This window comes from Tympanuchus pallidicinctus, unplaced genomic scaffold (genome assembly GCF_026119805.1).
Source record: "Tympanuchus pallidicinctus isolate F22 unplaced genomic scaffold, pur_lepc_1.0 scaffold6, whole genome shotgun sequence".
NCBI lineage: Eukaryota > Metazoa > Chordata > Aves > Galliformes > Phasianidae > Tympanuchus > Tympanuchus pallidicinctus.
In genome coordinates, this window is record NW_026294780.1 from 32,105,926 (window position 1) to 32,128,275 (window position 22,350).

The 22,350-nt window shown below is 46.1% G+C and overlaps 1 protein-coding gene across 1 annotated transcript in view; it reads right to left on the bottom strand.

The window, feature by feature from the left end:
- Positions 1 to 4,313, bottom strand: part of LOC128092111 (uncharacterized) — a 726,933-nt gene extending 722,620 nt beyond the window's left edge. Inside the window, exon 1 of the mRNA XM_052705646.1 lies at positions 2,740 to 4,313. Within this exon, the coding sequence (XP_052561606.1) occupies positions 2,740 to 3,546 (807 nt within the window). The 5' untranslated portion in view covers positions 3,547 to 4,313. The remainder of the gene's footprint in view (positions 1 to 2,739) is intronic.
- Positions 4,314 to 22,350: the final 18,037 nt, after the last annotated feature.

Below are 22,350 nucleotides of genomic sequence, written 5' to 3' on the forward strand. Positions count from 1 at the left end.
AGGTAATGTACTGTAATATTATATAATTAGAATTGAAGCTAATCAATCAAATACGAGAGAATGTCCGAAAAAGCTGAAGACCTTACGCTAACAGTGTGCAGTCGGGACAAGCAGCAGCGAGCAAGCCTGATAATGGAAAAAGAGGAACGTCAGGTGACCTATTGAGGTTTTCCACTTGAGCAGGAATGATAAGTCTTCTAAGGTATGTAGTTCTTTTTTTCCAGGAAAGGTACCCGGAACTGGAGCATTAACTCTTAACATCATGTAGTGCACTGGGATTTTATGATGTGGAATACTGATAATCAAAAATCATAAAACCATGACTCGCTCAGGAGCCCATGCAGTATTATGCTTATTCCGCATCATCTGATAAAGGGGGCTTACAATGAGGCTGTAGTTTGGAACATGCATTCTCCAAAAACCCACTACACCCAGAAAAGATTGTGTCTCTTTCTTATTAGTGAGCGAAGACATGGCAGTGATTTTGTCAGTCACATCTGCTGGGATGTGACGACGGCCATCTTGCCACTTTACACCTAGGACAGGTCCATTCACTTTGCTTCGCTTAATAGTGAAACCAGCACACAGAAGGATCTGGATTATTTGCTCTCCTTTCTCAAGAACTTCCTTTGCTGTGTTGCCCCACACAATGATGTCATCAATGTACTGTAAGTGCTCAGGAGCACCTCCCTGTTCCAGTGCAGCTTGGATCAACCCATGACAAATGGTTGGGCTATGTTTCCACCCCTGGGGCAAACGATTCCAGGTATACTGAATGCCCCTCCATGTGAAAGCAAACTGTCGCCTACATTCTTTGGCCAAAGGAATGGAAAAGAAGGCATTAGCAGCGTCAATGGTGGCATACCACTTAGCTGCTTTTGACTCCAGTTCATACTGGAGTTCTAACATATCTGGCACAGCAGCACTTAATGAGGGTGTGACTTCATTCAGGCCATGGTAGTCCACCGTCAGCCTCCATTCTCCATTGGCTTTACGCACTGGCCATATGGGGCTGTTAAAAGGCGAGTGAGTTTTGCTGATCACTCCCTGATTCTCTAATTGACGAATTAACTTCTGGTTGGAGAACAAGGAATCCTTGTTGGTGCGGTACTGCTGTCTGTGCACCGTTTTTGTAGCTATTGGTACCTGTTGCTCTTCCACTCGTAGCAACCCCACAACAGACGGATCTTCTGATAGGCCAGGCAGAACAGACAACTGCTTAACACCTTCTGTGTCTACAGCAGCTATTCCAAAGGCCCATCAATACCCTTTGGGATCCTTAAAATATCCCCTTCTGAGATAATCAATACCAACTATACATGGAGCCCCTAGGCCAGTCACAATAGGGTGCCTTTGCCAGCCTTTACCAGTGAGGCTGATTTCGGCCTCCAACATAGTCAGTTCTTGGGAATCCCCAGTCACCCCATGAATATAAACTGATTTTGTCTCTTGGTGACTTGAGGGCATCAGAGTGCACTGTGCACCAGTATCCACCAGGGCCTTATATTTCCGTGATTCTGATGTGCCAGGCCATCTAATCCACAGTCCAATAAACTATTATCCCCTTCCCCCAACTGGCTGGGGGCAGGGCCCCTCTATTTGTTACCTCCGTTGTCTGCAGCAACTGGAGCAATCACCTTTTTGGAGAAGTTCACCTTGGTGGTTGATTTGCCTTGTAATTCTTTTACCCGTGCTTGAAGTGCTGGAGTAGGTTGCTTATGCCACTTCTTCATATCTTCTCCATGGTCACGTAGGTAATGCCACAAGGCAAAACGTGACGTGGTCTTACTGTTACCACTTGTTCAAGCAGGAGGACGTGTTCTTTTGATTGCTTAGACGTTGGATGACACTGGCTGGGAGGAAATCAAGTTGATCAGCCCCTCAAGTAGGCTGTTTTGGGAATTCTGTTCCTCATTGGATGTATCTGTTATCACCATGGATTCATCAGCATCAGGCACGATTGATAGTTTGTCTATTATATCTTCTTGTTTATTCTCCATTCTGTCCAGCTTTTCAGCTACTTTTTCAATGGCTGAAACACAAGCTCGTAGAGGGCTTAAATGTAACTCAAAGTCTTGAAGTTTATTAACCAACTCATTTATAAGGGGTCTTCTTTCCCCTCTGCCATACACTGCTGCAAATGTACTGGCGTACCTTGCTGGTGCAGTCTTTGTGAATGTACGCCACATATTTGGTGTACACCTGGCTCTCTCAGGATCATACTCTTGGTCTGGCTTATCAGGAATGAAATTGGGGCTATGTAGTGTTTCCACCACAGCACATTCTCTCAAATAACGGATGCCTTCTTCCATATCAGCCCATTTCTTCTTCTTCTCAGGCATCAGATCGTCTTTGAAGGGGTATCTTTCTTTTACAGCTAACAACATCCTCTTCCAGAGGGTGAAGGCCTGGTTCTGGCATGTACCAATGCCTCTGTCAATGGCTGAGTCCCTAGCAATGCCACCCAGTTGGCGAGCTTCTCTACTATCTAGCCACACACTGTTGGCACCATTGTCCCAGTATCGAAGTAACCAAGTAGCAATAGGCTCGTTTGGGTGACATGAGAAGTCTTTTCTCAGACTTCGAATTTCATTCATTTTCAGAGATCGATATCTTGCTCACCTCTTGCTCTTCCAGGACTTCTTGCCCTCGTAGGCGTTGGTGACCATGGTCTTACTGAGGGCCCCGCCCCTGGACTCAGAGGTGCTTCTCTTGGACCTTGGAGCCACTCCTCTGGACCTCTTTCCTCCTCTTTCTTCTCTTCTGAGTCGAGATTTGCTTCGTTTTCCGTCCTCTTACAGGGGCAACTGACATCAGTTGTGGTGCTTCCTGTGGTTGATCAGGTTGATCAGTTCCAATGCTCTCATCCTTGAGCTCAGCTTGGAGCTTGTTTCGTTCGATTATGACAGTATCCAGCTCAGATTGGAGGGTGTGTTGTTGAGATTGAAGATTGTCGAGTTTGGATTGCAGGGAGTCTCTCTCAATTCGGAGGGCATCTCTTTCAGATCTGAGGTTTTTCCTCTGGAGCAGGAGACTCTCTCGCTCATTTTGAACTGTTTCCCTGAGGCTCTCCCTTTCAATTTCAGAAGCTCTCTCTCTCTCCAGGATAGTATTGAATAAGGCCCGATAAGCATTAGCCAGGCCCCAAATCATATGTGCCTCCTCAGAACTGCCCAAGCCGCAACATTCCTGCCTTAAATAGCTGTTTAGACTCTCGGGGTCTTTCAGGTGTTCTGGAGTAAAGTTCCATGAGACTGAAGATTTCCATCTGTCTAAGATCTCTCCCAGACCTCTCCACACTCCCTGCCACTCAGTATTCTCTGGTTTTGGGGAGGACATCCTCAAAATATAATAAATACTGAGCAAAATGATGAGCAATACATTCAGGGAGATTAGTAATGCAACTAGGTGTTCATTCAAAAACTGCATTACAGGCTGAAAGGTGAGACTGGAAACCTTAAAAATCCCCAGTCCTGTAAAATTGACATCTGTTCCGGAATTGTATGCCACATTGAACGAACATGCCAGGTCCATATTTCCACCCATGTTTTCAATTGATTGTATATGCCAATTGCTCCATAGAGCAAGGTGGCAAGCTTAATTAATGCCCAGTATGTTTTGAGCATTAGAAAAGAAGCAGCATGCAGCATGCAGCCCTTTAAGAGTCAGTTTCACAACAGAAAGTTTTTTTTTTTTTTTTTTTTTTTTTACAGAGGCAAGATAGTAAAGCTCAGAGTTTACAAATATCCTAAGTTATTGGCAGTCCGCCTGGAGTTTTCAAGGTCGCGTTCTCAGAGAGTAGCAGTGAAACAGATAAGCTTTCCCAATGAAGCTCTCCGAGAGCAGAGAGTCTAAACAGCTAGAAAGCAATTGTTGCCCGCATTCTCCACCAAAAATGTCAACGGTTTATGGCCTGGTCCGGCCCAGTTGCGTGACCAGCAGGGCGGAGGGATCTGCGGATCCACGCCTCTGGGAAAGGGGAAGCAGGGGACCCCAAAATACTTGAAAACAACAGCACTGATCTGAGGTGGAACAAATGATTTTACTAAATATAGTATTAGTAAAATACAATGAGAGAGAGAAAGAGTCTGTCTGAATTGTATAGACCTCACCACAATGCTGGGGTGAGAAGTGCAGTCCAGTTGAGTGACTGAAGAACAGATGGCGAAGTGCAGATGGCGAAGCGCAGACGGCGAAGAGCAGGCGAAGAAGAGGAATCAGGTGACCGTGCATGGACTTATATCTCCTTGCTGACCGCAAAGCCTCCTGGGGAAATGTAGTTCTTCTCCGTCAGACGAACATTCGGCAGATAGGAAACCCCACCTCCCAGTGCATTACATGATGTTATGGTGTGGAATACTGATGACCAAAAATCATAAAACCATGATAGGGCTCCACACTCGGACGCAGTATTCCAGGTGGGGCCTCACAAGAGCAGAGTAGAGGGGGACAATCACCACCCTGTCCCTGTTGGCCACCCCTCTTCTGATGGAGCCCAGGATATCATTTGCCTTCCAAGCCACAAGGGCACATTGCTGGTTCATGTTAAGCTTTTCATCTATCAAGACCCCCAGGTCCTTCTCCACAGGGCTGTTCTCAAGGACTGCTCCTTCCAGTTTGTATGGATGCCAGGGATTCCTCCAGCCCAAATGCAAAACTCTGCACTTTGTTGTGTTGAACCTCATCACATTCACTCGGGCCCGCTTTTTTAGTCTCTCGAGGTCCCTCTGAATGGCATCTCCTCCTTCCGCTATGTCAAAAGCACTACTCAGCTTGCTGTCATCAGCAAACTTGCTGCAGATGCACTCAATTTCCTCATTGATGTCACTGATAAAGCTGTTAAAGGGCACCGGTCCCAAGACAGACCCATGGTGGATGCCGCTCATTACCAGCCTCCACTGGACATAGAACCATTGATGACTGCCCTCCGCCTGCAGCCTTTCTACCAGTTTCTTATCCATAAAGTGGTCCATCCATCAAATCCACATCCCTCCAATTTGAAGATAAGGATGTGGGTGACCATGTCAAAGGCCTTGCTCAAGTCCAGCTAAAGGTGACATCAGTCACCTTTCCCTTGTCCACCAATGCCCTCACTCCATCATAGAAGGTCACCAGATTGGTTAAGCATGACCTTCCCCTGGTGAAGCTGTTCTGGCTGTCTCAGATCACACGCTCATTCCTCATGTGATCAAGCATGCTGTCCAGGAGTATCTCTTCCATGATCTTCCCAGGCACAGATGTGAGACTCACCGGCCTGTAGTTCCCCAGGTCCTCCTTATTCCCTTTCTTGTAAATGGGAGTGACGTGACCCTTCCTCCAGTCTTCCGGGACCTCACCTGACAGCCATGACTTTTCAAATATGATGGAGGGGCTCAGCAACCACCTCAGCCATCTCTTTCAGAACCCTGGGATGCACACCATCTGGCCCCATAGATTTGTACACATTCAGTCTCATGAGGCAGTCTCAGACTTGCTCTGCCCTCACAGTGGGGGGCAGATTTACCGCCCCAGTCCCCACCTAGAGGTTTAGAGATGCAGGGCTCAGGGATGTGAGAAGTACTGGAATCCTGGCCCCAGTGAAGACTAAGGCAAAGAACTCATTCAGTACCTCAGCCTTGTCTTCATCCGTTGAAGCACGTTCTCCTTTTACATTTACCAAAGGAGGTACATTCACTTTGGCCTGTCTCTTCTGGCCAATGTACCTGTAGAATGTCTTCCTATTGTTTTTCACATCCCTCGCCAAGTTCAGTTCCGCCTGCGCCTTGGCATTGCTGATCCCACGTCTGCAAGTCCGGACGGCATCCCTGTATTCTTCCCAGGTGACACACCCTTGTTTCCAGAGCTTGTATGCACCTTTCTTTGCCCTCAGCACACTCAGCAGGTCCTTGCCAAGCCACACCAGCTTCATACCTCCTTTGCCCACTTTCTTATTCAGAGGGACGGAAAGTTCTTATGCTCTCAGGAAGGCATTCTTGAAGAACAGCCAGCTTTCCTCAACATCTTTGTTTTTGAAGACAGCATCCCAGGGGATGTTGGCCAACAGTCCATTAAACAGCTTAAAGTTCACTTCGAAAATTCACGGCCCTGATGCCACTCTTCACCAGCCCCACATCTCTTGAGATCACAAACTCGACCAGGGCATGGTCACTGCAGCCCAGGCTGCCTCCAACATTAACGTCTTTAATGAACTCCTCCACATTGGTGAGCAGCAGGTCCAGCAATACTTCACCTCGGTCGGTCTGTCCAACAGTTGGAGCAGAAAGTTATCAACAACACATTCCAGGAGCCTCCTAGACCTCTTGCTACTCGCCGTGTGGTCTTTCCAACAGATATACAGATGGGGGTTGAAGTCCCCCATCAGAACAAGAGCCCATGAGCACAAAGCCTCCCTCATCTGAAGGAAGAAAGCCTCGTCAACAGTCTCTGCTTGATCAGGTGGCCTGTTGTATACCCCTATCACCAGCTGGCCTTTGTTAAACCTATCCCTAATTCTAACCCACAGGCTCTCAGCCTGTTCATGGCTGTTTCTCAGAGGGAGCTCCTCACAGTCTATCTACTCTTTGACGTAGAGGGCAACTCCCCCACCCTTCCTACCTCGCCTATCTCTTCTAAAGAGCAGATAACCCTCAATGGTGGTATTCCAGTTATGGGAGTCATCCCACCATGTTTCAGTGATAGCAACAAGGTCATCACTTTCTAAACACATCATGGTTTCCAACTCGTCCTGCTTATTTCCCAGGCTGCATGCATTGGTATAAAGGCACTTCAGTTGGGTTTTCCATCTCACCACCTTTATAGAGGATCTAGGTTCCCTTAGAACAGCAGTATCCCCAGCATCCCCCTGCCCCAGTCCATCCCTTTGTACTTTACCGTCATCACCCATCAATTTTGGTACAAGCCCTCAACTGACCCGCTCAACCCCAGTGGCCATGATTTTGCCCCCTTCTCCCTTCATATCTAGTTTAAAGACCTGTCAGCGAGTCCTGCTAGTTCCTCAGCTAAAATCCTCCTACCCCTCAGAGACAGGCTACTTCCATTTGCTGCCATCATGCCAGGCACCAAGTACATTGCCCTGTGGTAAAAAAAAAATAAAATTCCTGCGTTTGCAATGACTTTTAAGCCAATTATTTATGAGGTGGGTTTTTTGGTAGCTCTCAGTATCCTGCCCTGCCACTGAAGGTATGGAAGAAAACACCACCTGCACCCCTGCTCCCTCGACCACCTGCCCTGGTCCCCTGAAGTCTTTCTTAATAGTCCTGAGACTTCTCAGCAACTTCTTTACTGCCAGCTTGAACTATCAATAAGGGGTAATAATTCGAAGGGCGAATCAGTGTCCCCCAGTGGTCTTTCTTAGAACTGGTGCCCTTTAACATCTTTTATCAATGACATCGATGAGGAAATTGAGTGCATCTGCAGCAAGTTTGCTGATGACAGCAAGCTGAGTGGTGCTTTTGACACAGCGGAAGGAGGAGATGCCATTCAGAGGGACCTCGAGAGGTTAGAAAAGTGGGCCCGAGTGAATGTGATGAGGTTCAACACAACAAAGTGCAGAGTTTTGCATTTGGGCCAGAGGAATCCCAGGTATCCATACAAACTGGAAGGAGCAGTTCTTGAGAACAGCCCTGTGGAGAAGGACCTGGGGATCTTGATAGATGAAAAGCTTAACATGAGCCAGCAATGTGCCCTTGCGGCTTGGAAGGCAAATGATATCCTGGGCTCCATCAAAAGAGGGGTGGCCAACAGGGACAGGGAGGTGATTGTCCCCCTCTACTCTGCTCTTGTGAGGCCCCATCTGGAGTACTGAATCCGAGTGTGGAGTCCCCATTAGAAGAAAGTCAGCTGTTGGGGAGGGTCCAGAGGAGGGCCTCAAAAATGATCAGGGGACTGGAGCACTTCCCCTATGAAGACAGGCTGAGGAGCTGGGCTTGTTCAGGCTGGAGAAAAGAAGGCTGTGGGGTGACCTCATTGCAGCCTTTCAGTACCTAAAGGGAGCCTACGAACAGGAGGGGAATCAACTCTTCAAAAGGGTTGTTAACTGCAAGACGAGGGGAAATGGTTTTAATTTGAGGGAGGGGAGATTTAGGCTGGATGTCAGGGGGAAATTCTTTACCAAGAGAATGGTGAGGCACTGGAACAGGCTGCCCAGAGAGACTGTGGACGCCCTGTCCCTGGAGGTGTTCAAGGCCAGATTGGATGGGGCCCTGGGCAGCCTGGTCTAGCATTGAATGGCCCAGCATGTGGCAGGGGGGTTGGAGATTCATGATCCTTGAGTTCCCTTCCAACCCTGGCCGTTCTGCGATTCTGTAATACTGAAGAACAGCAAAATAACCATCTGGTAGACCAAACTGCCAAAATTGAGGTGGCTCAAATAGACTTGGACTGGTAGAACAAGGTTGAATTATTACTAGCTCTGTGGGCGCATGAGACCTCGGGCCATCAAGGAAGAGATGCAACATGTAAGTGGGCTAGAGACCAAGGGGTGGACTTAACTATGAACGCTATTGCACAGGTTATTCATGATTGTGAAACATGCACCATAATCAAGCCAAGAGAATGAAACCTCTCTGGGAGGAAGGGCGATGGCAAAAGTATAAATATGGGGAGGCATAGCAGGTTGATTATATTACCTTGCCACGATCTTGCAGTGGTAAATGTTATTTGCTTACCATGGTGGAGGCAACCACTGGGTGGCTTGAAACATATACAGTACTCCACGGTACCACCCAAAACACCATATTAGGTCTCAAGAAACAAGTCCTGTGGCGACATGGCACCCTGGAAAGAATTGAGTCAGATAATGGGACTCATTTCAAAAATTCTCTTGTAAATACTTGGGCCAAAGATCATGGCATTGAGTGGATTTATCATATTCCCTATCATGCACCAGCCTCTGGTAAAATCAAACAATACTATGGCTTGTTAAAAACTATGCTGAAAACAATGGGTGGCGGAACATTTAAGCACTGGGAGAAGCATTTGGCAGAAGCCACCTGGTTAGTCAATACCAGAGAATTTATCAATCATGATGGTCCTACCCAATCCAACTCCCTACGTACCATAGAGGGAGATAAAGTCCCTGTAGTACATGTAAAGGGCATATTGGGAAAGGCAGTTTGAGTTCTTCCAGCTTCTGGAAAGGGCAAACCTCTCCGTGGTACTGTTTTTGCCCTGGGACCAGGGTCCACTTAGAATCATAGAATTACTCAGGTTGGAAGGGACCTCAAGGATCATCAAGTCTAACCGCAGCCTAACCATAGTACTCTAACAACCCTCTGCTAAATCATATCTCCAAACACCACATCCAAACGGCTCTTAAACACATCCAGAGATGGTGACTCAACCACCTACCTGGGGAGCCTATTCCAATGTTTAACCACCCTTTCTGTTAACAAGTGTTTCCTAACGTCCAACCTAAACTTACCTTGGCACAACTTGAAGCCATTTCCCCTCATCTTGTCACCTGTCACCAGTGAAAAGAGACCTACCCTGCTCTCACTGTAAGCACCTTTCAGGTACTGGAAGAAAGTAATAATGTCTCCCCTCAGCCACCTCTTCCTCAGACCAAACAGCCCCAGCTCCCTCAGCCTCTCCTCATAGGGCTGATTTTCCAAGCCCTTTACTAGCCTTGTTGCCCTTCTCTGGACCCACTCCAGTACCTCCACGTCCCTTCTTTACGGAGGTGCACAAAACTGAACACAGTACTCGAGGTGAGGCCTCGCTAATGCCAAGTTCAGGGGCAGGATGACTTCCCTAGTCCTGCTCACCACACTATTCCTGATACAAGCCAGGATGCCACCGGCCTTCTTGCCCACCAGGGCACGCTGCTGGCCTGTTCAGCCGATTGTCCATCAGAACACCAAGGTTCCTTTCCATCAGGCAGCTTTCCAGCCACACCTCCCCAAGTCTATAGGGTTGCCTGGGGTTTTTGTGACCAAAATGCAGGACCCGATACTTGGCCCTATTGAAACTTATGCTGTTAACCTTGGCCCATCGGTCCAGTCTGTCCAGGTCCCTCTGCAATGCCCTTCTCCCCTCTGGCAGATCAACACTCCCTCCCAGCTTGGTGTCATCTGCAAACTTACTAAGGGCATGCTCAATCCCCTCATCAAGATCATCAATAAAGATGTTAAACAGAAGCAGCCCCAGTACTGAGCCTTGGGGGACACCGCTTGTGACTGGCTGCCAACTAGATCCAACTCCATTGACCACCTCTCTTTGGGCCCAGCCATCCGGCCAGTGCTTCACCCAGTGGAGCATACACCCATTCAGACTGTGGGCAGCCAGCTTTTCCAGGAGAATGTTATAGGGGAAGTGTCAAAGGCCTTACTGAAGTCCAAGTAGACCACATCAACAGCCTGACTCTCATCCACTAAGCAGGTCACCTTGTCATAGAATGAAATCAGGTTTGTCAGACAGGATCTACAATTTGTAAACCCATGCTGACTGGGCCTGATCCCCTGGTTGACCTTTAATTGGTCCATGATGGTTCCCAAGATTATTCGTTCCATAACCTTCCCAGGCACTGAGGTGAGACGGATAGGCCTGTAGCTACCAGGATTATCTTTCCGGCCCTTTTTGAAGATAGGTGTCACATTTGCCAGCTTCAAATCCACCGGGACATCCCTGGTTAGCCAGGACTGCCGAAAAATGATGGATAGTGGCTTGGCAATCACATCTGCCAACTCCTTCAGCACTCTAGGGTGCAATCCATCTGGTCCCATGGACTTGTAAGCATCCAGCTTTTGCAGTAGGTCCAAAACTATATCATCATGAATCATGAAGGGTTTATTCTGTTCCCCATCCCTGTCTACCAGCACAGGGGGCTGTGTTCCCAGGGAATAACAAGTCTTACTATTAGAGACTGAGGCAAAGAAGGCATTAAGTACCTCAGCTTTATCCCTATCCTTGGTGACCAGGTTGCCCTTGACATCCAACAAGGGATGGAGATCCTCCCTAGCCTTCCTTTTGCTATTATTGTGTTTATAAAAGCATTTACTGTTTTCCTTTACCTTAGTGGCCAAGCTCAGTTCTAACTGCCCTTTGGCTTTTCTAATTTTCTCCCTGCACAGCTTCACTACATACCTGTAATCCTCATAAATAGCTTGCCCACTCTTCTAGAGACCGTAAACTTCCCTTTTGTTCTTGAGTTCCAGCCAAATGTCTCTGTTCAGCCAGCCCGGCCTCCTTACCCATCGGCTCATCTTCTGTGACATGGGGATGGTCAGGTCCTGTACCTTTAAAACAATTTCCTTAAAATATTCCCAGCCTTCCTGGGCTCCCATGCTCTTCAAAGCTACCTCCCAAGGGACCCTCTCAACCATGGTCCTGAAGAGTTTGAAGTCCGCCCTCCGGAAGTCCAAGGTGGCAGTTCTGCTGACTCCTCTCTGTGGTTCAACAAGAATAGAGAAGTCTAGTATCTCATGATCACTATGCCCCAGACAGCCTCCAATCTTTACATCCCCCACCAGACCTTTTCCGTTAACAAACAGCAGGTCCAGGATATTCCTTCCCCTCATCAGCTCCCTCACCGGCTGTGTCAGGAAGTTATCTCCCACACACTTTAGGAACTTCCGGGACTGTTCTCTGTCAGCTCTATTATAATTCCAGCAGATGTCTGGGAAGTTGAAGTCCCCCACCAGAACAAGGGGGAAATGACCTAGAGACCTCACCCAACTGTTTATAAAGCATCTTGTCCACCGCTTCATCCTGGATGGGTGGCCTGTAGCAGACTCCCACAATAACGTCAGTCTTGTTGGCCTTTGCTTTTATTCTGATCCATATGCTCTCAACCCAATAGTCAACATTATTAATTTCCACACATTCATAGTTGTTTTTTTGTTTGTTTGTTTGTTTTGTTTTGTTTTAACATAGAGAGCTACACCACTGCATTTCCTACCTGGCCTGTCTCTTTTGAAAAACTGGTAGCTCTCCATCACTGCACTCCAGCTGTGGAAGTCATTCCACCACGTTTCCATGACGGCAACTATATAATAACTTTCCGAACACACAATGGCTTCCAGCTCCTCTTGTTTATTACCCAGGCTGCGTGCATTAGTATAAAGACACCTGAGCTTGGTCTCCTTGCGAGTGGCAGTAACCCTAGTACCCTCATGACCACACTCAGATGTTTCCACAGCCACCTGCCCTCGTGTTCTTCCTACAAAGGGGTGAGTCATTCTCCTCTTCCACCAAGGCACAAGACCATGGGACTTACAAGCACATCCCTCTCCTGCAAGCACAGGGATGTTACGTTCAGGCTCCGCATTAGTGACCCCAGTTACAGCCCCACCCCGCTTCGAACCAGATGGGAGAAGCCACTCCTATCAGCTGCTAGCCGGCCCAGTCTCATGTAAACAGAGCTGAGGTCAAAAAACCAAACCCCTACCAGGCACACCAAGCTCTGAGCCAGTTATTAATCCATTGGCCCATTATATTGAGTCCCTCATTATTCCCTATAGCTGGAGGGATAGAGGAGAATACAACTTGTGCTCCTGAATCCTTTACCTGTCTCCCCAAGGATCTGAAAACCTTTTTCAGAGTCCTTAGGGAAGTTCTGCCCAAATCATCACTACCAACCTGAAACAACAGCAAGGGATAGTAATCAGTGGGCCGGACTAGGAAAGGAAGTTTCTTCCTCATATCCTTAACCCGGGCTCCCGGGAGGCAGCAGACCTCCCTGTGTAGAGGGTTTGGTCTACATATTGGCCCTTCTGCTCCCTTCAGCAGAGTCACCAATAACAACGACCTGTCATTTTTTCCTAGTCGATGAAGTTTTAATGCTAGGCAAAGACTGGTCAGACTTGGGGAGCACCACCGACTGGGGAGAACCATCATTAGCACCATTGTCCAGCTGACCCTGCAGAGCACTGAACCTGTTTCGCAGGGGCAGCTGGGGGCGCTGGGGACTCACTGGGATGGCACGCTTGCATCGCCGAGCAGGGGCCTTATGCTACTGCCCTACATCCCGCAATTCTTTGCCATTGTTCCTGGGGGGTGGAGAGGATAGTGGGTTCACTGCAGCAGGAACTTTGTCTGCATGTAGGTTCCCCTCTGTCACCTGTTTGCAAGGCGGCAGGGGCTGACTTACTTCATGCAGAGCCTCATCTGGCTGCTGAGATCTAGAGGCTGACAGGGTTTGGTACCAGCAATCAATCTCCCTCTCACATTCTTTAGTGCTCCTCAGTCTCTCCACCTCATCCTGCAGGCTGGCCACAAGGCTGATTAAGCAGTTTACCTGGCCACATCGTACACAATCGCTGCCTCTCTCACCTAGCACTGCAAAGGCCTGTAGTTCCAGGCTCTGGCACTCTCTACAGCCAGAGGACGGCACACCAGCATCTTGGTTTAGGATCTCAGTCTGAGTACCTTCATTGTTTTTGGCAGCAGCCTTCCTTTCATACATGTGTGGGGCCTCAGTCTGGGTCTCCACGACATTCTTGGCTGCCGCTTTCCTCCTGTGACAGCATGGGAGCTCTATCTGGGTCACCTCGGTATTTCTGGCAGCAGCCTTCCGCCGGGACGCAGCCATGGCTAACCAGAATACTTACCAGCACTGTGCAGGTACTCACGCGACTCACAGACACGACCCTTCCCGTTTGCTTCCGGCGGGCAGCGCCGTGCTCCTGCCCTCCTCGAGGCTTTTTCAAGGATCGGGGGGCGTGAATGCAGCGCCGTTACCCAGGCAACGCGCACGCGCTGCGTCAGCTGCTCTCCCGAGAGCTGCCGGGCGAGAGCTGCCGGGCTGCTTCGTTGGCTCCAGAGTTCCCTGGGTGAAGGAACCGTCCGAAATCCCCTTGAAGCCCGCGGTCGGTCGCTGCTGGTCCGCCCGGGGCGGCTCCGAGGCAGCTAAGATGGGCGATCAAAGGGCTTCTTCCAGCTTTGGTGCCCGTTTAAATCTCTCGCCGTTACCCAGGCAACGCCCACGCGCTGCGTCAGCCGCTCTCGCGAGAGCTGGCGGGCTGCAGACAAACGGGGATGTTGAACGTGTACCGCAAGGAAACTTGATGCTGGGAGAGTGCAGTCAGTAACGCTATGTATATATATGTATGTATATAGACATGTGTGTATAACGCATTTTAATCACTGTTTGTATGCATGTATACATATTAAGCATGATGTAGGGATCATGGGGTGGAATTAGGGGTGGAATAAGAATAAGGGGTGGAATGTCATGGTTGTATGTTTTTTTTTGTTTTCTGTAATGTATAGGGACAGGTATGTGGAATTGGAGCATTAACACTTTAACTCCCAGTGCACTACATGATGTTATGATGTGCAGTACTGAAAACCAAAAAAACACAAAACCATGCCAGGATGATGAATCCTTCAGCTGCCGCATTTGTCTCACTGCACTCTGGACCCGTCAGTCTTCAAGTCAGGACAAGTGTCTGTTCACATCCCTGTTCTGGCACCAGTTGTCATAAGTCAATAACACGACACAGGGTTCTTGTGCAAGGAAGATTCTCTCCTTTGTTTTCCTAAGCAAGCTTATTATATTCTAACACGAGTATTCAGTACATTTCGACTAACAATCCATTGGCTAGAAAGAAAGCCAGAAAGAAAGAAAGGCTAGAAAGAAAGAAAGAAAGAAAGAAAGTTCCATAACAGATCTTGGTATGGTAGATCCTGGTTGACAGACCTGATTTCATTCTATGACAAGATGACCTGCTTAGCGGGTGAAGGTAATGTTGTTGATGTAGTCTACCTGGACTTCAGTAAAGCCTTTGACACTGTTCCCAACAATATTCCCATGGAAAAGCTGGCTGCCTGCAGCGTCTGATGCACTGACTCAGATGTGAACGATCCAAATCCTTTATTACGAGTTCTCACATCACTTATATAGCTTCCTTCACAAGTTTTCTTGTTTGAATGGCCTTAAAAGTATAAGCAGGTCCATTATCCGTTTTTATAGTATGTGGGATGCCGACAGCAGCATAAGCAGATAACCAGTGTTTATGGGCTTGAGCCACTGTCAGTTGGAATTGTTTGTATGGCTCTCCAGTGCTGATGGAAAAACTGATGGGAGAGTTGCACTTGCTGAAATAATTGAGGGTAGCAAAAGCTACTTCGGCTTGATCAGCTTTACGGTTGCCCTCAGTTATAGGACCAGGCAGCACAGTGTGTGTCCAAATATGCATGATAAAATAAGAAAGTACGGTGAGAGACATAATGTAAAACTTGCTTGAGCTGTGCAAACAAAGCAGGGTTGTTAACTTACTTAAGAAAAGATCCTTCAGTCTGCTGAATGATACCTGCAACATACAAAGAGTCAGTTATATATTGTTTTGGTACTACATAAATTTGAAAATCTTGAGCTACCACAGTGAGTTCTACAGTTTGAGGTGATCCATCGGCAACACGTACGTCTGACTGCCATTGTGTAGCAGTCCCATGCCAGAGAACCACTTCCTGAAGTGTCTTGCTGCTGGTGGTGACTGGTCTGAGTGAGCTGGCCAGGCACTGGCCAACCGATTTTGGACCATATTTGTTGTCAGAGCGCGTGGTCTCGTACTCTTCTTCCTGTTTCTCGGCAGACTGTAGGGCTGTGCAGCAACAGGGAGTTAAGCAAAACATCCCGGGCGGCTTGACTTTCCACTTGTCTCTCTAGCATATTTTGTCAACGGTCACGAAATTTGACGTAGGGCTTAGCAGCTCCCTTCTTGACTGATGTAAACGAGGCATGAGATGAATTTGTATCAGGTATCCGACGGGTAGCATGCAACACCAGAGTCTTAACTTGTTGAAGGCATTGCCTGTGCATCTGTAGCTGGGCCTGAAGTGTTGCCCGGAGCCCCTCCCCCATGAGTTCCTCCGTGCCATGTGGTTTAAGTTATTCAAATTATTCATAGCCTGGATGGTAGCCTGTTCTCAGTATTCAGTCATAAACATGGTGTATTGCATGGAGACAGGATCGTTTGTAACAACATTTTCCAGTCATGAGGGGTCACGACATAACTGTCACTGATTGCAAGCAAAAGATAATAGGTTAAGGCACTGAATTCCATAATCTCTCACTGACTTCCTTAGCTCCTTTACCGCCTCATAAGGCAGGGATTCCCACTGTGGGAGCTGAACTGCATGATACACCACAGGAAAGGCAATGTATCAGCATCACCCTGTGATGTGGCTGCTTTTCTGCACTGCTCTAAAGCACCGTAGTATGCTGTAGAAAAATTTTTCTTTCCCGCTCCCTTCCACGTATCATCAGGAGGGAAAATGTTCGGTTCGTTTTCCGGATCTACTGGACCAGAGTAAAGTATGGGAGGGAGAGCGATGGGGAATAGTCGGAAGAAGCTCTTCTATGTCGAATTTGTGGGGGATTTCAACCACCTGGATATCTGCTGGGATAGTGGCATGGTGAGTGCCACAACCCAGGAGATTCCTGGAGTTTGTTGAGGAAAACTTCCTGATCCAGGTAATAGATGGACCAACCTGAGGTGAAGCCTTAATGGACCTGGTGCTCACTAATCCAGAGGAGTGCAATAGAAGGGTTAAGATTGGAGGCAGCCTGGGCTGTAGCAACCATGCCTTGGTGGAGTTTGTCATCTTGAAGAATGCAGGCCTGGCAAAAAGCAGAACTAGGACCCTGTGCTTTAGGAGAACAAACTTCTGGCTTGCTCAAGGAACTGCTGGATGGGATCCCCTGGGAAACTGTCTTTAGGGGCATGGGCACAGAACAGAGCTGGCAGCTCTTTAAGGACACCCTTCTGAAAGCACAACGGCTCTCCATCCCCCAGCAGAAGTAGTCAAGCAGGGGAGGCAGATGTCCATCATGGATGTGCAAGGATCTGCAACTTAAACTGAGAGAAAAGAGGGAAATGTAAGAAAGTGGAAGCAGGGTTGTATATCCTGGGAGCAATATAGGGTTGTCCGTGGGTGTAGAGACTGGATTAGGAAAGCCAAGATGCAGATGGAGCTGAACTTGGCGAAGGATGTGAAAGGTAACAAGAAGGGGTTCTACAGGTACATAGGCAGAAGACAGGCCAAGGAGAGTGTTCCCCCTGTGATGAAAGGTAATGAGGAGTTGGCTTCCTCAGACATAGAAAAAGCTGAGGTAATCTATGAGTGCTTTGCCTCTTCATGGGTGGTCAGGCTTCCCATGTCTGCCAGGACCGTGAGCCTCTAGGAGAGGGTGTGGGGAGTGGTTTCTGTCCCACTATAATGGTGCAAAAAGTCCGAATCCACCACAAGAAACTGAATGTATCTAAGTCCATGGGGCCAAATGATATCCATCCTAGGGTTCTGAAAGAGATGGCTGATGTGGATGCCAAGCTGCTCCATCATATTTGAAAAATCATGGATGTCTGGTGAAGTCCCCTGAAAGGGGAGAAGGGCCTCACAAGTGAAAGTAAAAAGGCAAGAAGGCTTCACAGTGACTGAGAATAAAGGGGGTGAAGGGGAATAATTAGAGATAGATTATAGAAGCAAGAATGTAGAGCTTGTTAGAAAATAAGAGATGGCAGACACTAGGTCTGGAACAGTGAGGGGTATAAAGGCCATTAAGATAAGTGTTTGAGAACAGCCCGAGGACATTTGGCAGGGAGGTGATCAGATGTCCACAGGGCAAGAAGAAACCAGTTGGGGGGATGTCCCCCGAAAGGTCAGAAGTTTACAGCAAGATCAGAAGCCTTCGGGAGGAAAAGAACAAATGTTCATCCCACGACCCACTATGCATGTGCAAGAGGGGAGGGTCTGCATGCTAACGAACTGTCAGGGGTGAAATGAGTAAGTATCCAAATTCCAGGAAAACTATTATGTATTAGTTCAGCCTATATCTGTAGCACGATTTTACCAGGTGGTGTGCAAGTTAGGCAGATCATCGCCCTTGCACCCGGTGTCTGCGCAGCACTGAATAAACCATACCTGCTTTGTAATCTTACTTGGGTTACAGTTTGATTCCGCATGTCACCCCGATGACTGGAGAAAGGGAAACATTCCTCCCATTTTTAAGAAAGGGAGAAGGGAACACCCGGGGAACTACAGGCCAGTGAGTCTTACCTCTGTGCTTGGGAAGATCATGCAGCAGATCCTAACAGAAGCTGTGTTAAGGCACATATGAGATAAAGAGGTGATTTGAGACAGCCAGCATGGCTTCACCAAGGGCAGATCATGCCTGACCATCTGGTGGCCATCTGTGACGGAGGGATGGCTTTGGTGGATGGGGGAAAGCTGGTGGATGTCATCCACCTGGACTTCTGCAAAGCTTTTGACATGGTCCCTCACCACATCCTCCTCTCTGTCTGGAGGGCACAGGCCTTATGAAGAGTGGCTGAGGGAGATGGATTTGTTTTGTCTGGAGAAGAGGAGGCTCAGGTGAGACATTATTGCTCTCTACAACTCCCTGAAGGGAGGTTGTGGTGAGGTGGGGGTCAGCCCCTTCTAATGTGTAACTAGAGATAGGACTGGAATGCATGGCCTCAAGGTGCACCAGGGGACGATCAGGTTGGATATTAGGAAGAATTTCTTCTCAGGAGGTCAGGCATTGGAATGGGCTGTCCAGGGAGGTGATGGAGTCACTGTCCCTGGAAGTGTTTAAGGAGAGCAGATGCAGTCTACAGGGACATGGTTTAACAGGCAGTACTGGTGGTACATAGACAGTTGGACTAAATTATCTTGGAGGTCTTTTCCAACCGTAATGATTTTATGATCACTGCTTCCCTCAGACAAACTGCCTTAAATATAGTTGTTTCCATCCTTTTAACTATTACACAGAAATCCACAAGGTAGTGATCCATCTAGCTTGCACTGCCACAGTACTGGCACGCTGGCAGTTTTCCAAAAACCTGAAGTCATGTTAGATCACCTATCTTTGTAGTCATGAGACACATAAGTGCTGCCAGTAGTGAACCAAAGTAATCTTAACATGTACATACCCAGACTCAGTGCAGAACTCCCACCACAGCAACTAAGGAAAGCTCAAGCTATCGAATGTAGTAGCTATCAAATTCTCCAAGTTTATTTCAGTTGAGCTATCCTTCAGAGTACCTGGGATTATATTAGCTTTCCTTCTAGCTTCAACATAGACTTGTTCTACCAATGCCCATTCCTAGCTCATGAGTCAAGAAATTGCAATCCCACATGCTATAGCTTTCCTCCAGGATCTTAACTCATGAGCTGCTGAAGTCAATCACTCTTCAGTAGTTTTCTTAATTAGCTGTCACTTGGCAGTATTCACTCAGTTTCCTGAATGCTGTCATTACAGAGGATTTCAACAAATTTAAAGCCCATCTTGATAAAGACTTCAGAAGGAGACGATTATAACAATTAACTGATTGTAATAGAAAAACAGCACATTACATGACTTGTAATCCCATCACCACTATTCTGAAAGACTGTTCTGGCTATCTTACAAAGAAAGGCTAGTTCCAAGAAACACACAGCATATTGGATCTATAACTGATTCTGCACTTTGGCTGCAGGACCATGTATTATAGTAACTCAAATTAGTTTTAAAATGTACATATTTATGTTAGATGTTAGATCACCTATCTTTGCTTGCCAGCCTCCTTGCCTGACCTCTTTCCACTGTTCCCCAGCACCCCCTTCCCAAACAATGCTGCAGGCTATACCAAAGCACTAAACAAGTGAGCTATTGAAGACAAGTCTTTATTCTGTTTTACTACTCAATTTACAACTATTCATGTTATAAGACTCTTTTTTAAAAGCTATTTAATGTAAACAAGGACTGTTTTGTGCAACATGTGCCGAAGTACGACTACAAACACAGAATGATTTCCATGGTAATCCCTACGGTAGGTTTCTTCCACAAAACGATTATACAAAGCATATTTGCAAGTTTTCATAAAATCTGGATTTCAGACTGAAGTCTGAAACAAGACAGAAGATAACATTTCACTGGGGTAAAGGAATGTCTTATTTCACACATATAACCATTTCTGGTGTTATCTTCCCCTTGCATTTAAGGAAATACTTGGATGTGGTACAATCAAGCATCTTAGGGATTGCTTTTATTTTTGTGTCTGTTTTAATCTGCAGTTACTTTAAAAACCTCTGGTAATAGAACACAGCATTACAAAGAATCACAAGTTTTAATTAAAAGAAAACAAGTCTTAATCATACATACTATACAGTTCATAAATGATTACGATATGGACAGCCCTGCTTCTTACCTATACTCACTATACTATTATTTTTTGGTGATCAGACTTAAAAAAATAAATCCTTTGCACATTCCAAAAATCTACAATTCACCACTCCAACTCATTCTTAAAAATCATCATTAGAAACAGAAAAGACAAGATAAATATTTTTTAAATTGACAATAAGTTGTCTAGTCTTTGAGCTTCAAACCTTATCATCTGAGGCTCATTTCAGATGCCCCATTAAACATGCTAATTTCCCAAATGTCCAAATTAATTTTTATTAAAAAGAAAAAAATCCTCTATAAGTAATCATTCAGTGCAGTTCACCTTTTAGCAGGGCACTGCTTCAAGTTTATCAAGCAGTGCACTCAGGACATTAGGTTCAAGTTATTGCTAGGTACACAGTACTGAAATATTTTATTTTATTTTATTTTTTTTTTTAAACTTCTGTAACAATTTGTGTGTTGTGTTCACTGGTTAGAAACCTGAAGGTTTTTTTTTTTTAATTAGACGTATTGATTATGAAATGTGAGAACTGAAACCAAATACTGTTTAATTGATAGAAGTTTCTCTTTTAAGCGTATTTTTTTCAGCAACTCTTTATGGTAAAATCATCGATCAAAGTTTTTCAGGAATTGCTCCATTCATACAGCGGCTGCACAGAAGTCCCAATTCTAATCCATTGCTTTGTAATGCTATGCAATTCTGTTCATATTGCAAATTTTTAACACGTTTTCCAGTCCCCTTGACATTTAGACATGACCAACTATTTCAGGCTCAGTGTGCCAATAGTGTGCATTTGTCACTTTGAGACAGGCCCTTCTGTGAGCTGCTGCTCAGAATTGGAAGCGTAGTTCCATGCAGCATCCTGGAATTGGTTATCCTTGCTACTAGAAGAAACAAGCACTACTTCAGCTGGAGCAACCACTGGAACATATTCTAAATAATCCACAAAGGTTTACTTCAGAGCTCTACAAATGCAGACATTTCAGTATTTCCCTTACAGTATTTCCCTTTCAATCTCCTTTTCAGTCAGCAGGGCTGGAAGAATGCCATACTTAACAAGAAATTAATTTGAAAATAACCTTTTAAGCAAATATAATCCAATTTAACTAAATCTCATTTGATAATGCAAAAGGAATTCTCAGCTTCCAGACTTCCTCATTCTATTACCGTTGTTCAGTAGTGGCTTTTTTTCCATTGAAGATATCGTGAGATTTTTAAAAACTAATAGTTCTGGCAGAAATTGGCGTACCGAAATTACATGTCAAAATACTTACCTAAATATTTTGGTCATTTCTGCAGCAGACAGTACAATTGGGAAACAAATAAGGGGAAAGTAAAACTACAGTTGTCTACTGCAATACAAGAAAGACATCACCATTCCATTAAGGACATCCTAAGACCACTTAATCTTATGCACCTTCTTTGTTCCTTTGAAAGGATGCTAGGAGCATCAGTTTGGACACAAGTGTTCTTACTAGACATTAGCTAGTCTGGTAATCATCTTCAACATCAGTAGTAATGCAACTCTGAAGTAACACAATCATTTAATTGGAAGTACTGAGTAGTACATCTTAGTTAAGCATTTGGCACAGGTAACGGATGGATGCACACTTTCCTTAATAAGTTGTTTGACTGAAAGGAAGAGATTCTGTTTTCCTGTAAAGGAATTTCTGCCACTTATCCTTTTTCTTGATTTCTGTCAAACCAAGAGAAAGCCTGCTCAAAGAATGGAAAGGATTCTTTAGACACGAAGCTCATCTTATCACTAGAAGCAATTAAGATTTAACTATGGAAAAAAAAAATACATTATTTCCATAATTGTAATGGAGTTTTCATGCAGCTGTTCACAAGGAAAATATGTGAAGGACTAACGGGGCATCATTAAAATCAAAAGCACCCATTTTAAATGGTTTGCAACCTGTTGTAAAACACACATGTTGCTAATGAAAGTCACAGCTGAGTTTCATTTCTTTTTAGATCGAGACTCCAATCCCATTCCTGTTTCCCTAGCCCTACTCCCATCACATTTCCATTTAATCTCTATCTGTGTTCTTGGTACCAAGCCACACAAATCTGCCAAGGAAGAAAGCAATTCAAATCAAGACTAACACTGCTTACTTTCTCTCCCAAAGAGAAACTTCCCTCAGGTCTGTAGGAGTTGTGCACATTTTGCAGCTCCTTCTTAAAGCTGAAGTTATACCCAGACTTTGAAAACAACAAGCCTCTGCAGAGTGGTAACGGG